This window comes from Balaenoptera physalus, assembly GCF_965194825.1.
Source record: "Balaenoptera physalus genome assembly, chromosome: 11".
NCBI classification, from domain to species: Eukaryota; Metazoa; Chordata; class Mammalia; order Artiodactyla; family Balaenopteridae; genus Balaenoptera; species Balaenoptera physalus.
Genome location: NC_138896.1, coordinates 88,066,593 through 88,088,292, shown reverse-complemented (window position 1 = coordinate 88,088,292; position 21,700 = coordinate 88,066,593). Strand labels below are relative to the sequence as shown.

The following is a 21,700-nucleotide window of genomic DNA, read 5'->3' as shown; positions in this document are numbered from 1 at the left end:
GTATAATAATTATAAGCTGTTTTACCAGTGGATAAGGAAAGGATTACTCTCCTCTTTGAGAATGGTAACTTTACAATTACATGTATTTACTTGCCTTATCAGAATAGAATTTACCAGCTGAGACACAGGATTATTTTTATTCAAAAGACTCCTGGGTAAATTGAAGAAGCACACTTTTTGGGGGTGGTGGGGGGAGTTTAGCTTTTGTAGACAGTTGTTCCTGGAATGAATAAAGAACAAATAAAATGAAATGAGTTTTAGTTTTTCTTTCCTTTTTGAAATGTATTCATACTTGGCACAAAAATTACCTAGATGGTTAATTCAGCCCAACCCCTGATACTGTTGAGAAATGTACAGGCATTTATTGACAACTTGGTGTATTCAGTGTGCAAATGTGTTTTAGCCAAAGCTTTGGATTTCATATGGGCATTTTTATGGTTCTGGATCAGAATCTGCCAAAACCTTAAGAGAACTTTTCTTTTTTAGAATTCATTTTTCCTTCTTACTGTCCCACTTCAATCTGCAACTAACTTCTATGTCTCATGTATGCCTGAAGAGGAATTTGCTTTTCTCTCAGGTGTTCATTATGATTCCAAGTTAAGCTCATAAGGAAATAATAATGAGTCTAGATAATCTGTAGATTGGATCCTGTTTCTCTTAGCCAGATCTTCTCAATTTGATTTTTCCACCCAATACCAAAATTTTGTTTCAGCAACATAAACATATTGCTTCTCTTTTGCCAGATGTCTTTAGAAACAGAAATCCCTTGTGGTCTCCCTCCTTATCCTTTCCAATCTTTCTAATGTTCCCTAAACTCTCTCTGAAGTTGTTGAGAACGTAAACATCCCTGAGTCAGAAACTTTGTCTTCTATTTCTCTTACTTTCTTGATAAGGCACCAGCACCTCTTCTCCGTGGACACTTCTTTATACTTGCTTCCTGAAATACTGACAGATTGGAGCCACAGCCAGAGGAATGCAAATCAAGTGTCCTTAACATGGACACAGGGAAACTGCTGTGTGATGGTTTGGTCTGCTTGAGGGGAAGAGAAACCCCGAGCATTCAAGCGTTAAGAGACAGCCACCGAGCTTTCAGCTGTGTCTGTCTACTTGGCAGCCGTCCATTCAGCAAGGCTTCAGTTATGCTAGGGCGTGAGACCCGGAGAGGAGATTATCCTTCTGACTCCCATCAGAAAGTAACCCTTGGCAGATTGACTGTCACCGACTAGCTTGGAAAAGTTTTCATTCAGAATGTTTGAGCCCTAGGCTTGCTGCTTACACTGAGTCAGCAGAGACTAAGGGACCCCCAGCTGAGTGGTGGCACCATCCTGGGCAGAGTGAGGGCAGATGCCCAGCAGGGCCGGCGTCTGGCTCTGTGTCTGATAACACCCCTGGCCTCTTTGCCTTTTTGCACATTTTCCAGCTGTGCTCTGTACCGAGTTTTCATCTTCTCTTCCTTTCTCAGTTCCTGCTCCCTGCAAGATGAGATGGACCTGGTCCCCACCTGCACCCCAGCCTCGCCAAGCACATCTTCCCTTCTGTCCATGTTTCAGTTCTGGTGCGGCTGTCATTGGGAACGTGGCTCCTGGAGGAGGGTTCTGACATTCTCTGTCAGGGCACGTCTCTTCTCCTCTCTCTGTTTGATTCTCATTTTTCCTCTGTTCCCACTCTCCCCATTTTCTACACACCTCGTTCCTCACCGGCCTTTCTGCCTTGCCAGTGTCCACTCACCTCTCTTCATCTCCTCCCTCCTTCACTGTCCCCTGTGGGTGCTTATTTACTGGGACCAATTACACTTCACATTGACATCTATCTCCTCTCCTCCTTTTAATCACTAGCATCTTCTCCCTGTGTCATTGGAGACAGTGACATTGAAGACAATCCTGTTCTGTCATCGAGCCTTAAATCCTCTCATTTTCAAAATCGATAAACACTTATGAATGCTTAAACTTCGTCACACTTAAACCTTAGACCAAGTCTCATAGGACCTATCTAAAGTATTAGACTAGTTAAAGTTTTTTGAGATCTAATATTTAAGTTTCCAGACAAAGAATCTACTATATTTGGCAATTTGAGTTTTCATTTTACTCCTAGGTAGTTCATGTGACTAACTGAAATTTATATCGTGTTGGACATCTGCTGCCTTGCGCAAGAAAAAGCCTACTGCACCTGAAGAAAGTAGTCAGTGTAACTACAGGACTAGGCCTCCTTTAAGGAAGATGGCCTCTGTGTTATGCAGTGTTTTGTTTTTGTTTTATTTTTATGGATGTAATGACTTCATTCTCCGACCACCTTAGTAAAAAGGAGGTTTAGTGTAAGGCTTTAATGGAATTGCACCTGGAAAGCCCCCTACTCAAACCTTCTCACTCCCTCTTGTTCTTTCTTGGTGCCTCTACCCCCTCAGCCTCTCACTAAGGCCAGCCTGCTCCCTCTGTGTTCCCTAGAAGTGTAGATCGCACAGGTCATCCATCTTTTAAGCTTATTAATAACCATCCCTCCTGTTGTCTACAGCCCATCCAACTAGGCCATGTTGTTAGGGTCTTTGAGGGGACCCAACAGATTCTTCCCCATCTGGGTTCTGATCCTGGTGAGAAATAGGAAAAAAGACTGAGGAAACCAAAATAACACCTTCATTTCTAACAAAGAAGTTGAAGGAGGTACCTTACTATATGCTAACAGTGAGCTTTCTTACTCTGAACCCCAGAATCAGGCGGCTCTCCACAGCCATTCATGGCCACTGCTGGCCTTGGGCAGGTCTCCCGCCCCGGGGCAGAGGATGACCTGGGCTCACTGTGAGCAGCATGTCAAAAGGAAAGGCAGAGGAAGGGGCTGGGCTGCACATGCCAACTTTCTCCTTTCACACATTTCAGCCAGATAAGTCTCTCCACTGCCACCGTGGAGCCAGTGAGCATCAAAGAAGAGACAAGGCATATTATGCCAATGACTGCCCCTCCGCACGGAAGGAGATGCCCCCTCACGTACATTACAGGTCGTTAGTCTCCTTAGGAGTGGGCTGCCTTTTGGTCAGGTGCCCACCCCAGTCTAGGTGATGGACATCTCTTCAAACACAAGAGCCCAAAGTTGATTTCCTGAGCAGAAGCTGGGGGTGGAGCACTTGAACAAGGCACATGGCAGGTGTGGGGACGGGCATATCCCGCGTCCTGCTTATGACCTCACAGTACCACCCTCTGCTCCCTGAGTATTTTCTCTGTGACCACTCAGTTCATTTCTTCATGCCTCAGGTTCCTTATGTAACCCTTGAAAGTCATATTTGATCAGCCATCAATGAGAGAGAGAGAGAGAGAGACATTGCTATCAGGGAAAAGACTGAAGCAGATTCAGTCTGTGCTGTTTTACAGGTGACAGGTGAAATAAGCCTCTCCCAGAGAGCGCCACCTTGAGGCTGTCTGGAGGCAGAGTTACCTAAGCAGAGAGACTAACTTTCTCGTGGAATGTTTTAGAACAGGGAAGACAGATAGCTTTCATCTCATGCCACCTTCTCTTTATTAGCAGTGGCTGCCTGCGGTCTTTGCCAAGAAAGATTCTGAGACTATATCCCAGCTCAGCAGAAAAGAGTTCTCTGATCGTTACTGGTGTGGGTAAGGAGAGTGAGGGCCCTTGAGCCAGCTAGTGGCCATTGTTGATTCAAAGAGAGCATAGGTGGGACTTCCTTCCCTAGAAATACAGCTGCCCCTGCATCAGAAGTAGGAAGTGGGAGCTTCAAGCTGGAGAAGCACCAAATGAGGCTGGGCCACAGGGCCACAAACTTGGATGGTGTAGCAGAAAGGTATGCAGACTTTTTCTGTAAACGGCCAGATTTTAGGCTTTGTGAGCCATGTATTCCCTGTCGCAATAACTCAGCTCTGCCATCATGGTGCCAAAGCAGCGTAGACAGTACAGAAAGGAGTGGGCATGGTGGTGCCACAGTAAATCTTATTTTACGAAAGCAAACAGTGGGACATAGTTTGTTGCCTGGTGTAGAGAAGAGACCAACATCAAGATCTAGAACTCTGGAAACTTCCCATGGTACCAGTGTCTAAATCTCCCTCCATCCTCAGCTCTGAAAGACGTCGTTAGGAGCCAACAAAGCATTTGACAGGCAATATTAAGCTCTCCGAATCTAACTTCTTCTCAGGAAAATATTAGCAATGACGTCTACTCAGGAAAATATTTCCCCCAGATACATTCAGAGCCTGTGCAGTGATACAGTCACGTCACTTCTTAGGCAGCAGTGGAGTTCCAAAGCCAGCGTTTCAGACAGAAGTCTCACACCACCGAAATTACCTGTGAAAATTCCTGCAATCACCTTAAATTAGAATATATCAATACATGGATTGAAAGCCATGAGGTAGACTCAAGGAAGGCGTGAAAGGGTAGTCCACATGCAGATAGATAAGGGCGTATGTAGGAACACTCCTTCTTTATAAGAACAGTCCTATCCCAGCAGGTGCAGAACCGTAAAGTGTCCTACTTGCCAGAGGGTTCCTCCCATTTTAGTTTAACATTAAGGCTCCTGTACCTTTGGTTTGCATTAATATCTGTGTTACTTTTTTGAGAGTTCATATAGTTGAAAGCAAGAGCATAGGTACCTGTCATAAGCCCTCAATAATTATATGTCAGACTTGATCCTAGACCTGCTTGCGTGATCATAAGCGCATACACACCATTCATGGAAACGTGGTAAAAAACCTGGCATTCCGCTTCCTGCCACCGCCTGCTGTCATCGTAGGAATGCCTGTCACATTCACACCCTGGGCATTCGGTTTTTTCTTACCAAGGGAGAAGAAATCATTGAGGCAAGTAGGTGTGCATGATACAGCCCCACAGGCTATCTTATGCTATCTTCAATTTTTATAAAATGTGATACAAGGTATTTCAGTGAGATACTCATCCAGCTGCAGTAACTTTCCCAGGTTGCTCAGCTAGTTGGTAACAGAGCGAAGTTTAAATCTCAGCTTCCTCATCTGTGAAATGGGAATAAAAATATGGCAGCCTCACAGGGTTATTGTCAGGAGCAGATTAGTTTTAAAATAACCTAGAATGATGCCTGGCTCAATAAATGTCACCTGTCATTTTTATCTGAGCTCTTGTCCACAACTCGAGTGATTCCACATGGATGGACTCCGCTGGCTGCCTGCAAGGTGCTAGATGTAAGATGCCCATCGTCTCAGATGAATGAGGGCCACTGATGCAGCAGGAGCTTTGCCTCTCATCCTCAATGAATGATTCCATTTCCAACAGTATAATAACAAGACACAAGAGATGTGATAAGCTTTCTAAATTTACGTGTCACCAAGAAAATGGACCACCTCTCTCTGATTGTCACTTGAAAGAATAATGGAGGAGGACCAAGGGCACAGGGACCGTGAACATTTGAGGAGGAATCTGCTGCTTCATAGAATTTGCTTTGCTTCCACTGACCTCTCCTGTCCCAGGGGGAGGGAAAAAAGGACTCAGTTACTCAAAGCAGAGGTCGAAATATTTTAGGATTTATGAGCCATGCTGTTTCTGTCACAAGTCCTCAGCTCTGCCACTGTAGCACAAAAGCAGCCATCGACAATCTGTAAATGAATCACTTTGGCTGTGTTCCACTGAAACTTTATTTATGGACACTGAAATTTGAATTTCATGTAATTTTCATGTATCACAAAATACTATTCTGATTTTTTTCCCCAACTGTTTAAAAAATGTAAAAACTATTCTTAGTTCCCAGGTGGTACAAAAAGAGGCAGCAGGCTGGGTTTGTCCCCCAGGCCATAGTTTGCTAGCCCTGACAGCACCAGCCGGAGAGTCAGATCTCTCACGGTTCACTGGTTGTTTGACTGAGCAAATTATCTCACATGTCATGAACTCAGTTGCCTCTAGTGAGAACAAGAGACTTATCCTAAAGGAGCCCTGGGATTCCTTCTAGCACTAAAAGGCCAAGGCTGTGTGGTTGTCATGTGGTTTTACAGTCAGACAAACCTGGGTTCTAGTCCTGGTTCAGCCTGTGATTTGCTGGGGGACGTTGGGCAAGTTCCTAAGCCTCCCAGTGCCTCGGTCGCCTCATCTGTAAAGTGGGGATAAAAATGATGTCAACTTTAGGGTTGCTGTGAAGATTCAACTGATAGGATACTTGTGAACCCCTTTAGTCACTTGTCCAAAAAACATTTATTATACCTAGCATATACTGAATAAGTGCTAACTTATTATTCTTTTTTAAAAAGCTGAATTCCTATTAATATAATACTTTTAAAAAGACAGCTTCTGCACCCTTTGACTAGAGAGTGGTTTTCTTCACAGCCCTGTGATAAAAAGCTGGCTGGAGTGGCAGGGAGGGGCTGCACCTTTTGAACAAAGCCCTGTAATTTGTATCCACTACTGTTGTCTTCTCTCCATGTAATGAAAGCAAAGAACGAATTTTGATAAATTAACCTGGCATCTCTGTATACAGCTCTCTCACTCCACCCAGTGGCAGGAAGTCAGTGGTAAATCATGCAGAAGAGGTGGAGAATTTTTAAAGATTTTAATAATTATTATTATTCTTTTTATAATATCCTCTACCAATAGAGCAAGATTTCATTTTAAAATCGGTCCCCTTTGACTCTCTATGTATTGCTGTTCTTAAGGCATGCAGTGGGTAGGTAACGATTTAGCTGAGTGGCTTTCAACAGGCAGATATTAAGAAATGCCTAAAGTTCGACCAGCATGAGTTGATCAGTTAACTGTATAGGTGGTTGTTAAAAGTGTTGTCCTGCAGCCTCATTAAAAAGCAATGCAGCGTTTAATAAATATTAGAGCATGTCAGCAGCGCAATTTAAATGTGGGGAAGAGATCAATTTCCTTTGTAATTGGGTGCACAGGCATAAACAGTCTGTTTGGAACTCTTGATTCTGTGTCACGGTTTAAAGCAGCTATGATGGTTTCTATTTAGAAATAAAGACTGGGGAGGGAATGGGTGATGTCAGCCACTTGGTGAATCAAGAAGAAACTAACCTGAAATGCTCACATAATATCATTAACAAAAGGAATCCGCTGTTCCTCTTTTCTTTTCCAGTGACCTCATTTCAGTGACTGCTGTTTTTCTTTCTAACCCTCTTCTCTGTGCATCCCCACTTCCCCTTCCAGCTGCTCTCTCAACGGGAACCAGGAAGCGACCTGTAATTCCTCTCCAAGGCAGGGTCCGTGGGCAGCAGGGCCTGCCCTGGCTTTGCTTCTGCCTGGCCTGTCCCTAGCCCTGCCGGCCGAGGAGAAGCCAGTCAGGGTGCTGGAAGGGAGATGCTGGCAGGGTCAGGGTAGGGCTGCTGCAGAAGGGACTTGGCAACCTCACTTGTTTTCCCCTCACTCTCTGTTTGACTCTTTGTCTCTCACTCTCTTAGTTGTCTCCGTCTCTAGTCTCCTCTTTCATCCCTTCTGCCTCTCTCTCTCTCTCTCTCTCTTTTTTTTTTTTTTTGTCTCTTTCCCTTTCTCCCTCTCTGTCTCTCTTGTCTCTCTGTGTCTCTGTCCTGCCTCTCTTTCTGTTTCTTTCTTTCCGACTCTCCTGCCTCAGGCTCTGCCATGCCTTCTGTCTCATCTGTTCTCTGTCTGTGTGTGCTTCTCTCTTTCCTGCCTCTGTTTCTGACACCCCCCCCCCCACACCTCACGTCACAGATTTGCATCTGACCAAGGCCCCTCTGTATGTGCCCCCTTCCTCCTCATACTCCTGTGCCCGAGCTTTATATTTCAGGGCGAGGTTCTCTTCCAAAACTGCTTGGTTCTGAGCATGCCTAGTATGTGCTTAATAATTAAGGCTGTAATTAAAGTGTAACTGCAAGTATAATTAAAATTCACTTTAGTGGATCCTGGAATGATGAAGCGATTAGGCAGTTTGATATGGCCCTGCAGGAGTAGCTGGAGGGAGAGAAGGGCCGTGTGTTTGTGTGGCGCTGCCCCGCCCTCTCTTACCCGGCCCCGCTGGCTAGTTGTTAACATTGAGCACAGCAGCCTCTTGTGCCTGGGCGGCCGGCAGTGACAGCAGCTTGGAGTCCTCCCTCAAGGGCACTCAGTACATGGACCTTCTTAGAGAAAGAGGCCGCGACAGAAGCCCTTGAGAACTTAGAGAAAGCTCAGGAGCAGCCCTCCTCATTTTCTCTCAGGCCATTTGGGGTTTTGATTTCAACCTCCTGAAAAAGCGTTATTTGGGGGTGTTGGGTCAGCAAGGCGATCAGAAGAGGACTCACCCACACTTGCCGCCGCCTCGAGCACACTTTGTACGGATGAGCCCATCTGTAGTTATTCAGTCCATCTACAGACACATCCTGTGTGTGGGATACTGTGCTGAGCCTGGAGGTACGCGGTGAGCAAGGCTGACCAAGTGGCAGCCCTCGTGAAGCGTATGCTTAGCGGGGACAGAGCAACATCAATAAGCAGTCCAAATAGTGCTGTGATTTTAGATGTACAAAGTATTCTAGAAGCTCATCTTACAATCCCCTACTCTGGATTGGGGGTTGGGATGTGGTGACAAGAAGGCATCCCCAAAGAAATGTCATTTAAACAGGTAGCTCATGGGCATATGGTGTCTGCCCAGCAGAGGGGGCAACAGAGCTCCGGTTGGAGGGCGCAGCAGGCCAAAGCCCCAGCTTGTCTGTAGGTTCACAGATTTCTTTGTCAGTCATTTTCCCCCTTGGGAATATCTGGTGCTAAGTTGGGTGCTGAAGAGGGGATTAATTAAGGAACTGGCTAGTTGGTTATATCAATCCATTTATCCCTCCCCCCAAAAAGTGATCAGGAGCTTATTTCAGCCATACACATGGAAAGGAACTCAGCTAACCATGAACAAACAGTTCTTTCAGTGGGCAGGAACCATAATAAAGTTGGCCCTCAGGAGGAGGAGGGTCTGACTTGGAGGCAGACCTCAGGAACATCATTCCAGCACTTGTCTCTTCACTTGACTTATTCACCCTCTGAGTATTTGCACAGACTTTCTCTTATCTGCTTACTTGTGACTGGTAAGTCCTTTTCATGCTACGACTTTCTATTTCATGGAAACTACTCTTTGAGATTCTCTGGAGAGCGAATCTAATTGGACAAGCTAATGACCGTGGTATGTGTTTGGACCACCCTTGGGTCAGGTGCAGTCAGTGTCTTGGGAACAATCGAGGTCCGCCTTGGGACAGAGAATACCCCGTGGCCCCTCATAGAACAGGGGACAGTGGGGATGGAAGGTTTAGCCAGAAGGGGAGATTGGAAAGAGGAGACATCCTAGTTGTATGTGATCCTTGTTCTTAAATAACTTATAGCCTCGTTGAGGTTCAGATGATCTCATGCATGGGAAAGTGCTGTGTGTTTTAAATGTCAAACAGGAGTCACCAGGAAATCAAAATAGAGTCTGAAGAGCGAAGGATTTTGAAACCAAATCCTGCCAATCAGTCACTAGGCCTCAGTGCTCTTGGCTTAAAAAAAAAAAAAAAAAGAACTGATTTATAAACACCAAACTCACAAGTTCATTTAGAAACATAGATCTCACAGAGTCCTTGTAAGGGTCAAATAAAGTAATGTGGGAGGACTTTGTAAATCAGAGATTTTTTTTATTGTTGTTATGATGATGATGATGACATATTTACAAAATCATAAGAAGGACTTATTCAAGTATAGCGTGGATGTTTCAAGCATTGTTGAATGCTCATTGCACTGCTTCCTAACTATGACTAGCCATGCTCGCTAGACTAGCCTTTAACTTATTTGTGCCTCAGTCCTCTCCTCTGCAAAAGGAAGATAATAATAGAAGCTATCTCAGGGTTGCTACTGAGGAACAAAGGAGTTAGTGTACTTAGAACCCCAGAACAATGTGTGACCCATGCTAAGTGATAGCTGCTATTATTGCTTTTATTATTATTATGGCTACTACTAGCACAGCTAATTCAGTCCAGTTAGACAGAGCTTGGCAGGCGTGGGTGAGACTTGTACCCACAGGAGGAATCACATGGAGGAAAGGTAGATTAGAAGGTGAGGAGTGTTCAGGCAGATGAGACTGCCTCTTGGGGTGATGCATGGGGATCTTGGGAGCTGTGTATTGAGGAAGGAAGAGGGAGAAGAGCCTTCTGTATCTTAGCATAGATTTCTTCCCTGGCAGGTTGGAGGCCAGGTGGAGAGTGAGTGCTGGTCCATGTCTCTGTTGAAGGAGATAAACATTTCCATACTTAACTTGCACTGACCTCCTGGTGCAAAGACTGATTCAATTCTGTGTCTGTCAGGACTTTGATTCACGCTGCGTCACTACTCCATGAAAGCACTGCCTACAGGTTAATGTTGGAATCCCTTAGCTTGGTACCCAACACCTCCCACAGTGTGATCCTCTGTCCTACTTTTCAACCTCTGGGACCTTGGCTGAAACTTTACCAAATGAATCAAAATGCACACTGAGGTTGTTCTTAATGAAATAATAAATCTTTACATCTGCATTAAGTTAAGTACCAGTGTGAAGCAAATTGCCCCGAAATTTAGCTGATTAACCTAAGGAACATGGATCATCTCGAAGTTTCTGTGGTGGAGAATCCAGGGCTGGCTTAGCTGGGTCCTCTGGCTCAAGGTCTGTCACAAGTACAATCACATTGTTGCAGCCTGGGGTCCTGTCTCAGCCTGCCTTGGGGAGGGTCGCCTCCAGGCACAGTCACATGGTTGTTGACAGGATGCAGCTCCTCTTGGGTTGTTGGAATGAAGGCCTCCGTTCCTCCTTGGCTTTTGGCTGGAGGCTGCCCTGAGTTCCTTGCCTCGTGAGCTTCTCCATAGGGCAGCCCATCGCCCACAGCGTGGAAGTTGGCTTCGTCAGAGTGAACACACAGAAAGTGGACTTTGTCTCAGAAGTGACCTTCCATTACTTTTGCTATATTCTTGTTCATTAGAGGCAGGTCCTGGCTCCAGCCCACACTCAAGGGGCGTGAGCACCAAGAAGTCGGGATCAATCATTTAAGAGTCATTTTAGAAGCTGCCTCCCACCCTTACAAAGTAGTCTGTTAGTTAAAGTAATGCTCACTCCCGTAACAACAGGTATGTGCTGAAATGTCAGAGGCAACATACTAGAAGTTTCTTTCTCACTCATATAAAGTCGGAGAGGGTGAGTGAGCCAGGTGCTCTGCTCTACAGGGTTACTCAAGCTTCCGGGCTGAGGGAGTCATTGTCATCTGAAAAAAGTGTCTTCCAAGATTGTCTTAGCTGACAGCATTCCAGAAGACAGACAAGGAAAACCAAGAGAGAGAGAATATAGAGAGTACCAATGGAGATGTTATGGGCGTGTTTTTCATTTCTGCTCACAGTGTATTGGCCAGAACTCAGTCACATGAGCCTCCCGCCTGCGAGGGGACCCGGGAAATGCAGTTCCTGTTTGGGCAGCCGCTTCCCAGCAGTAGCTCTCTCCCCCCGTAGCAGAGGAGCATGGATCTTTGGAAGACAGCCAGCCATGACTGCCACAGAGACTTCGCCTTTTACAAAATGCTTTCACATGTATTATTTCATTTGCTTCTCATGGCAACCTGTGCTACCAGCATTATTACCTCATTTTAAAGACAGGGAAACAGACCAGCATGTTGTTAGAACATAATTAAAGAGAGCAGGATTCAAGTACCATGTCTGCCTCTTGCAACCTGTGTGACTATGAAGTTCCCCTGTGAACCTCTCTGTGCCTCAGTTATCTCATCTGTGAAACAGGGACAATGGGATTTATTCATAGTCATTGTAAAATTTTCATATGCCCCATGTAAGTCACTTAGCATTATATCTGGTATGCAAGATTAGCATTGCACTGGTATGCAAGTGTTTAATCAGTATTAGTCATGAGGAAGATGATCACAATGTTATGTCTGGAGGTAAAGAAGTTGAGGCGCAAAGGAGTTAAATGATTTACCCAAAATTTTGCAACTAATAAAGTGCCCAGCCAGGATGGGTGGCTGGGAATTTTAGGTAACAACTTCCCTACCTTTCTTGCTTGCCCTAGAGCAAGTTCTTGCTTGCCCTAGAGGCCATTGGTCAGATTCCTGTGTAAAGTTGCAGTGAGTCAGCCTTGACCCGAAGACACAGTGCCCAGTGTCCCCTTCCCCATGGCTCTGGTGGACCCAGGGTCCCGGGAAAATCGACACTGCACCACCTTCCCAGCTCATCTGCTCCTCCTTAACTTGGCCTCGGCCTTTTTGTATGAAACATGCTGACCGAGCACCTCCTTTTAATTTATACTCTGAGGTCCTCCAAGGCCTATATTTCAAGGTCTTTGTTTATAAATAGGCTCTGTCTTGCTAACTAGATGAAAGCACGGGAGATGATGTAAGATGAGATGTTTCTTTAAGACACTTAAATTTTATCACATTTCTCCCAGGGGCTTGTTCACACTGAAAGAAGAGAAAAGCATTTCGCATGTTAAATAGTCATCGAAGAACACATTTGGGTAGGGTAGCTTGGCCCGCAAACGCTACAGATCCACAAGGAATGGCCAAGAGACATCATCAGAGGCTACGATGTTCATTTTCATGGCATCTGAACTTATATAGAGTGGGGAAGAAGCATAAATGGACACATTGAATACTGTCATTGTCTCCAAGCAGTGGATTCATGGCCTTAGGTGGGCAGATTCTCTGAACTTCAGATCTCAGATTAGGTCACAACTCAGACCCTTCGTTTCAAGAGATCATTAAGACAAAAGACTTCTGGAACGGGCCAAAACCACATTAAGTCCACTTGAGTGTGGATTATCAGCAGAAATTTCAACTTCTATCAGTAAAAAATGTCCATTAGCCTCTTGCAAGTCCTATCTTTCATCTTTTTTTCTAGCTGGACCATCACTTGATACAGATCTTGTCACATCATCTTTCTTGTCAATGACATTGATTAGAACCTGAATTTAATTTAGTTCCTGGTGAAAAGCCACAGATAGATTAGTCCTGAGCATCCTCATGTATTACTGCCAGTACTCCATACCATCCCAACGCCTTGATTTACCATTCTCTTGCTCATTTTTTGTGCATAACTTTTTCTTTAGATTCCGTATTCAGACTATTCAATCAAAGGATAAATCCATTTCAGAATATTTTCCTCTTTCAAACTAGTTGAACAAGGTGTTTTTAATCTTTCTTTGTTCACAGTCTTCTAAGAACCTCATATTTCCATTTTTTTAATGCCAGAGAAAATATAGGCAGTATCTTTTTTAATGCCAGACATTTGAGGTGAAAAGAGGAAAAAAATAAATTTGTCATCTGGATGTATCTAAATAGCCAGATCTGGATCATAAAAAGCTGAACTGAGTTGTAATTAAATGGTATTAGGAGACTCGGGCATCCCATGATTTCAGATTGTACGAAACGTCCTGGGGCACCACCTCCAGTTCCATCTCAGTGACTGTACACCATCCCCCCACCCCCTTCCAGGAACCAATGTGCATGAGGCCCAGAACATTCTCAGTAACAGTGGACTCCCCATTACTTCGGCCGTCGACCTGGAGGATGCAGCCAAGAAAGCTGTGGCCAGCGTGGCTGAGAAGTGATGTCTTTGTCCTGATCCCTTGGAAGAAGAAGTGCATTTACCCATAAAAAGTGATGGTTCTCTCATCACTGTGAAGAAAATGGTTATCCCACTGGGGAAAAAACGGGGAAGGGAGGAGCAAGAATCGCTGTATAAGAAACTCCAATCTGTATTTTCTTGAATATCTAGACAGCCTAAATAATCTGATTTCCCTTATAGTCTTCATTAAATTAATGCCCTGCCTTCTAATACTTCTCTGTCATGGTGAGCTAGCTCGGTAGGCATTATTTTGCCAACTTTGGGGAGCAGTCTATGTGGCCAACCAGTGTGCATGTGAGATCAGGCCCTGGTTCATTTACAACAATTTTGGTGCACATTTCGTCCTGTGTAATAAAAAAAAATAAAAAAATAAAAATATCACAGGCTGTAAAAAAAAACTCAGATAAGATTACATTTAACAGTTTTACCACCAAAAGGTGCAGCTAAGACATTGAAACAAATAGGTGTTATAAACTGCAACAGTTTTTACAATTTCCAACTCCAACATGTTTAGAAAATCCATAAATATTACAAAATATATTTTACAATGAAAGATCTGCAGTCAATACCCCATACATGTATCCTACCATTTGCCTTAATATTGAATATACTGTTTACCTCACACTAAAAATAAAGCCAGAAGCCTTATTTGTGATTTTGAAGTAGAAGTTTCTCTTTTAATATCAAAACTGAAGAAGGTTGATTCTTCTGGAAATCTCTGACTGTCATTTCAAGATGAGACAACACTGAAAATTAAATTATGCTGTGAGTGTCACTGTCTTCTCTCCCCTCCCATTTTCCCTCAGAATCTACCACCTGGGAAAATGTAATTGGGAGAATGTGACTTTTTTGCAGTGTCCATTTTTATGGTGGGAAAGAATGTGATTTAGGTTTTTGTTTAAATTTTGGTAAATTTTTATCTGTACAGAAATTCAAATAAAATCCTCTGTTTTGTAAACTCTGATATCTGTGTTTCTTATTTTAATCAATTTTATTCCTCAAACAATTTTTTTCTTTTACCAGGACACTAGCCTTAGTGTCTTAGGCATATCTCCAAAGTTAGAAAATTTGGGTTGTCCCAGGATTATTCCAGTTCTACTCAACTTTATCAGCAGCCGTATCTGCTAAGAGATTATTTAATGAAAGAATGAACATTATATACACACCAGAAGCCCAGGTAAGTGCCACAGATGTCTAACAGGTTAAAATGTGACCTCAGTTTGCATAAGGAAATATACAGACATAACCTCCTCCCATATGTGAGGCTCAGGTGCCAACATTAACAGTTTTCCTCTCAATGTACAAATGTGTCACAGACCAAACCTTTTTGTTGGGTTTTTTTTTTTTTTTACCAGTTTTTACATTGTTCTCATAAATTTCATATCTGGACAAAAGTTAAAAAGTCATTATTTTATAGATCCATATTTGCCATGGAGAAAGAGCTCATTTGATAGATCAATCTTGTGTCATTTCTTAATTGTTATGCAATGCATGAAAAATATTAAGTGTCTTTTTAAGTGTGTTTTGGTTTTTGATAGATAAACTAGTTAGTATTGTAAAAGAAATAATGTATACTCTGTCATTTAGACAAAAACTACATATTTGACTCTTTTGCCCTTTGTAAAAGCTTGTGTTCACATGGCTGTACATATTGATGTTTCTAATCAATACAGTTTGGAGGAGGGGATAAAGAAATTAAATCGTTCATGTGATTATTTTATAACAAGGTTAATAACAAGCAAATAGCCCTTTATTTTCAAATAAGTGGGAAGCTTTATTTTCTTGGAAGCTCAAAGTATTGAGTTTATGTTGCTTGCATAGTATCCCTGTTGCTCAGCACAGTATAGCTTCCATAAATTTTTATGGAATGAATTTCTGGTGTGTGTGTGGCCACAGCTATACTGAGTACAGAGTAGAAGTGGGGGCAGTTGGTGTTGGTTGTGGATTTGAAGTCCATACATTACCTCCTCCAGGGTGCCCTACATTTCTGACCTTCTGGCGTCCCCTTCGAGTCTTTGTCTCAGCTGTACTATATGTAAGGGTGAAAAATAATTTCCTTTAAATTTGATTAGTATTTGTTAAACTTGGCCCTATCCTAAGCAAGAATATCCATGAAAGGAGGTGACAGTCTAAACACGGTACTCAGTATCCAAGAAGCTTGAAAAGTAGTACACACTTTTTTACCCGAACTGCTTTGCACGTAAGATTTTAATGGATTTGCTAGTCTACCATGTCAATCTCCTAGAACCAGCATCAGATCTAGAGGAGATTAAAGTCCTGACCCTTTCACTTACCAACATTCACTTCTTTGGGTTGAATAATCTCTCATATTTGTATAGATTCTTTTGTAGTGGCACAAAACCAACTCAAGCTTAAGAAAAAAGCTTTCTTTAAAAAAAAAGAAATAGTAATTATGTAATTACAATTTGTTCTTGTAATTACAAAAGGCAGATGTTTTTGGTTACAGTTAAGGCTAGATCTGGAAACTCAGAGCCTCAGAGCATGAACTCTGCATCTATAGCAGCTTGTCTCTGTGTTGGTTTCATTCTCAGGCAGCCCATTTCCACAAGGTGGCAAAATGGCTGCTGGCCATCCCAGGTACATATTCTCAAGCTTAGCATCCCTAAGGGAGAAGGAGTGGGACAGGGGGCAAGAAAGAGTAAAGATGGAAGAAAGGGAGGGTGGGAGGGAGAAGGAGAGGGGGAGAGAGAGAAGGGAGGGAAGGAGGAAGGAAGGAGGGAGGGAAGGAAGGAAGGGAGGAAAGAAGGAAAGAGGGGAGGGAGGGAGGGAAGGAAGGGAGGAAGGAAGGAGAGAAGAGAGGAGGGAGAGGTTGGTTGTCTCCTGGTAATTCTAAGACACATTCCAGAATTGAGATGATCAGTTTTAGGTCAGGAACCTATCCCCGAACCAGTCCTCTGGCCAGGAGTTTACAGGGCTCTGACGAGTCCAGGCTGGGTTAAAGACCCACTTGTTGGCCTGGGAACGAGACCACCCTCACCCAAACTACCAGAGCTGAGAGTAAGAAATGGAGGGGGTAATTCCATAAGGAAATTGGGTACCCAATAAGAAGAAGCAGTGTTTTCTGGAAGAGAAAAAATAAGAGATGATAACCACAGTCATCAACCATAGAGCAATTATGTTGAACCAATTGTTCTGTAAGGACTGTTCCAACTCTGAAATGTCATGATTTTATTCTATTAATTTCTTACCATTTCTTTGGAGTCCATTCTTACACATGCATACAGGTTACCAGGATTTTTGAATAGTTGCTGCTTGAGTCATCTTAATGTTTGACTTTGATTTATTTGTCTTGAATGGTAATGTCCACATAAGTAATGGCGTTGAGGCCCTTTGCTCAATTTAATTTTCTATTTAAGTTGTAATTCAACTCATGCATTAGTAAAATAGCCAGGTAATTTTTTTTTTTTTTAATTTATTTTTGGCTGTGTTGGGTCTTCGTTTCTGTGCGAGGGCTTTCTCTAGTTGCGGCGAGCGGGGGCCACTCTTCATTGCGGTGCACGGGCCTCTCACTATCGCAGCCTCTCTTGTTGCGGAGCACAGGCTCTAGCCAGGAAATTTTAAATGACCTGACTGGATCTGTGAATCCCTTTTAGTTAGTTATTTTACAGTTTATATGCAATGTCCATCCCTCTCAGTTTGCTTTCGGCAAGAAAAAAGATTATCATTCTAAAGAATTATTTTACTTTTATTCAAGGTTTTAATAAAATGAGAGGAAAAATTATGTTTTGACATTTCTAAATTAAATATTTAAAAATCTGATTATTTGCAGGATACAATATATATTCAAATAATTAAAATAAATGAAAAATCATATAATAGTGGTTAAAAAAAAAACAGTGTGAGGAAGAGCAAGAAAGGCTGTGTTCTTCCATATCCTTCTAGATCTGGAGTTGGCAAATTAAGGCCCGAGGGACTATTTAGTAAATAAAGTTTTATCGACTCACAGCCATGCCATTTATTTGCATTTTGTCTATGGTTGCTTTCATGCTACACTAGCAGAGTTAAGTAGCTGTGATAGAAATTTTATGGCGCTAGACTATTTACTTGTTGACCCTTCGCAGAAAAAGTTTGCCAACCCCTTCTCTATATAAATAAAAATACAATATTACCCTCAAAATGACAGCACAGATGATTGTTTCCAAACCTGGGAAAGGCAGATTTAGGCATTAAAGTGAAACATGAATAAGTAGGAAATATGATTTTTGACCCCTTTGCATTTTAAACCCTGTGAAAATTGACTAGTCTGCAAAAGGCCATTTGCCAATGAAAACCTTTTAAATTATGTTAATTTGCTTCTTTCCATCACCACAAGAACTGCCTGTACATAGCTCTTTGTGCTTCTGAACATATGCTATTCTTAACTACTTACAGGTGTATTGGAATAATATCAAATCATGACTACGAATATTGAACTCCCAAAGAGCTGTACCTATCGAGTCATACTCAAAGTGGTCCTTGCTAGAGAATTTTTTGTGCATAATTTAATCTTGGGGTCCTGGGAAGATTATAAGAAAGCGAAGGAAAAAGTGATTTCAGTGCACCTGATCCCTACAATATTGTTGTAAAGGCATTATTTCATTTTATCTTTGGGGAAACAGTGAGATAAAGTTGCTCTGCTAAAGTTACATAGTTAGTGGCAAAAATTTAGGCTTCTGGACTTCTGATTCTTGTGAAATTCTATCACTTCTAGTGCATCATTGCCCAATAGAACTTCCTGTGATGATGGCAATGATAAGTATTGGTGCTGTCCATTATACAGCCACATATGACCATTAAGCACGGAGAACTGAATTTTAAAGACTATTTAATTTCAAATAATTATTAGCCACTTGTTGCTGGTAGCTACCATTTTGGACAGCACAGCTCTGTAGTCTAAATCTACTGGTTTTTTATGCATTACTTTCACATCAGAGGAGCTCACGTTGATTCAGTGCTTCCTTTGTTCCAGGAACTTTACAGCTGTTGCCTTAATTAGTCCTCTTAGCATCCCTGTGAATCTATCATTCCTCTATTACAGATGAGATGTTTTACAGGTGGTATGTATCTCAAGGCAGGTAAGAACATGACTAAGAACACAATACCGATATGTGACTGGTCAGGATTGAAGTCTGATATTCTGAATCCAAAGCTAGTGCTTTTTGTTTTAAACCTGTCAGGACCCAAATCCAGTATAGTTATTCTGCTGATAGCGTTGGATAATTTGAAAGAATGTTAGAGGCAAAGATGTTTAGCAAGCTGGATGCTTGAATCGTTTGCCTTTTTAGTGTACCTTATACCTTTGGAAGGAAAATTTAAAAGCTGAAAGATCGTCCTGTGCAGTTGGACAAGTTGTATAGACTATAATGGGAATGGCACCTTTCCACACTCGCACAGTAAGACATAAGGCAGGGGCCATTTTCTAGGGACCTAATTCCAAGTGCCTTTTTGTTAATTCATTGCCTTCCCTGATATACAAAATGATGACCACCCACAAGACAAAAGGCAGAGGGGCAGGAAAGGTGAAGGCTGGAGACAGTATTATCATAGCAGTAGGAGAAAATTTAGATAGAAGTATCATTACTCTTCTGGAAAATTTAGGTCCAGAAGTCTTGTCTCATATTTTAATATTCAATATAGGCCAGTTGCAATTCTTAGGTACCTTATGCCAAATATCACAAATCAATTAGATTTTATATGCCAACTGTGGAAAAATACATCTTTTTTCTTGTTCCTCTCTTGTGTGTGCAGAGGCAGTGTGTGGAGGCATGTTTTTTTGTTTGTTTTTTTAACTGGGAGCCCTTCTAGCCCTTTTCCTAGCTACAGGAGAAAGAAATTAAATACAGTCATTATGTAGCAGTTATTTAGAGATCTGTTCTCAAAGAGCAGACAGAAACTGGGATAGACTGGAAGATTTGGAGGTTCTTATTTGGAGTTAATTTTCAGTTGTCTTTTAATGTTGACTATTCATGTACTCTAAATCCTTATAATTATTTCCCCTGAGGGGGGAGGGGAAAGTTTAAAGACCTTGTATTAAGAGCACAAGCTACAAACAAAGACTAGATAAACTGCAATCTACTAAAATAAAGAAATTGTTTGCAGAAAGTTTTTCCAGAGAGTGGAATCAACCCAAATGTCCATCAGCCAATGACTAGATAAAAGGAATGGGGTATATCCGTGTTCATGAATAAAAAGGAATGAATGCTACAGCATGGATGAACCTTGAAAGCATTAAACCAAATGAAGGAATCCAGTCACAAAGGCCTATATTATATGATTCCACTTTTAGGAAATGTCCATGGTACACAAATCTATAGAGATAGCATGTAGATTAGTAGTTGCCAGGACTGGAGAGGAGAGGAGAATGGGGAGTGACTGCTAATGGGTTTTCTTTTGGGGTGACAAAAATGGTCTGAAATTGGATAGCAGTGACAGTTGCACAACTCTTTGAATATACTAAAATCCACTGAACTGTATACTTTTCAGGGTGAATTTTATAGTATATGAATTCTCAATAAAGCTGTTCTAGATACAGGATGGATAGACAGATAGGTAGGTAGGAGGCCTTGTATTAGGAGTTGCATGTGTTAATAAAGGCATAGGTTGGGTTTTATTTCCAGCTCTTCATTTATATTATCTCATGGGATTACAGTCAGGTGACCTTATCATGTAGTGATCATTTTGTGCATGTGTTCATGAGAAGAATAGTTAGTAACCTTGCTCTCTGGATTCCAAAGAAAAACCTATTACTTTTTAAAAAACATTTGGACCTTTATTTAAAAAGTCATTTTTTCCCACCTTCAACACTATGTCTTGAAACATTTAAGTTTATTGTTCTTTTTCAAATCACCCCTAGTTTTATATAGTTGCTTTAAAAATTGCCTTTGAAAGATGCCTTTTTACACATTAACTTTTAAATAAGAATCCTTTACATTTCTGTTAATTGTTTAGAATGTTATACAGTTTGTGTGGACACATTGACCTTTATAAGCTTTAAGATATTGCCTGTGGATTTCAGAAAATGATCATAAAATATTTGAATACATTTGAAATACACTAAAATGTATTTTTATAGTTTTATTTTTTAATTTTTACAAAAATCCAGTTATATTAACAATAAGAAAGAGAATAAGCAAGGTTGGCAAGAATATAGGGAAATAGATACTCCCCTTTCAGGTGGCCATTGCTTTATAATCAGTAAAGCCTTTCTGGAGGTAGTTTTTTGGTATGCTCAATAGTCATAAAAATGTTCATAGTTGAGGGGGGAGGGGCCAATATGGTGGAGTAGAAAGAACCTGAGCCCACCTCCTCCCACATGCACACCCGAATTACAGCTATTTCAAGAGCAACTATTGATAAGAACGACCTGAGGGCTAGCAGAAAAAATCTTTTACAACTGAAGGTATAAAGAAGTAACCACAATGAGTTGGGTAGGAGGGGTGGAGACATGGTATAGTCAAAACTCATACCCCTGGTAGGTAACTCCCAAACAGGAGGATAATCACAATTGCAGAGGTTCTGCCTAAGTAGCAAGGGATCCAAGCCCCACATTGGGCTCCCCAGCCTGGGGGTCCCACACCAGAAAGAAGAGCCCCCAGAATACCTGGCTTTGAAGGCCAGTGGGGCTTACTTTCAGGAGAGCTAGAGGGCTGTAGGAAACATAATCCACTCTTAAAGAGTGCACACAAAATCTCACAATCTTCCAGACCCAGGGCAGAAGCAATAATTTGTTAGAGCCTGGTCAGATCCACTTGCTGAACTTGGAAACCCTCCCTGAGAGGGAGGAGGCAACTGGGACTCATCCCAAGGACATAGATGCTGGTGGTGGCCATTTTGGGGAACCCATTCTATCTTGAGGACGCTGGTGCTAGTGAGCTGCATTTTGGAATACTGCCCCTGGGTTATTAGCACTGCGATCTGACACCCCTCACCAGCCGATCAGCACCAGTCCTGGGACTCCCCCAGGATAAGCAGCTGCCTGTGTGGGGTCCCAGCCCCAACCACCACTGGGCTGACACTAGCTCCAGGATCCCTGCAGCCCTGCAGCCAATTGCATTGCAACCCAGCCCACTCACAAGTAGGCTGTCACCAGACGTGGAACTCCCAGGCTCCAGCCCTGCTCCCCAGCAGGCTGACACCAGCTCCAGGATCCCCAGCTATGCAGACAGCCACTCCATGACCTGGCCCTGCCCACCAGCAGAACAGC

At 42.4% G+C, this 21,700-nt stretch overlaps 1 protein-coding gene across 3 annotated transcripts in view; it reads left to right on the top strand.

Annotated features, from left to right (window-relative positions):
• Positions 1-14,461, top strand: part of SUCLG2 (succinate-CoA ligase GDP-forming subunit beta) — a 255,788-nt gene extending 241,327 nt beyond the window's left edge. For 2 of the 3 annotated variants that reach the window (XM_082412336.1, XM_082412338.1), the window contains one exon: positions 13,365-14,461. In XM_082412336.1, coding sequence (XP_082268462.1) covers positions 13,365-13,480 — 116 coding nt within the window. In that variant the 3' untranslated portion in view covers positions 13,481-14,461. Of the gene's footprint in view, positions 1-12,319; positions 13,343-13,364 lie in introns of those variants that run through there. The other variant, XM_082412337.1, reaches the window with a different exon arrangement.
• The last annotated feature ends 7,239 nt before the right edge of the window (positions 14,462-21,700 follow it).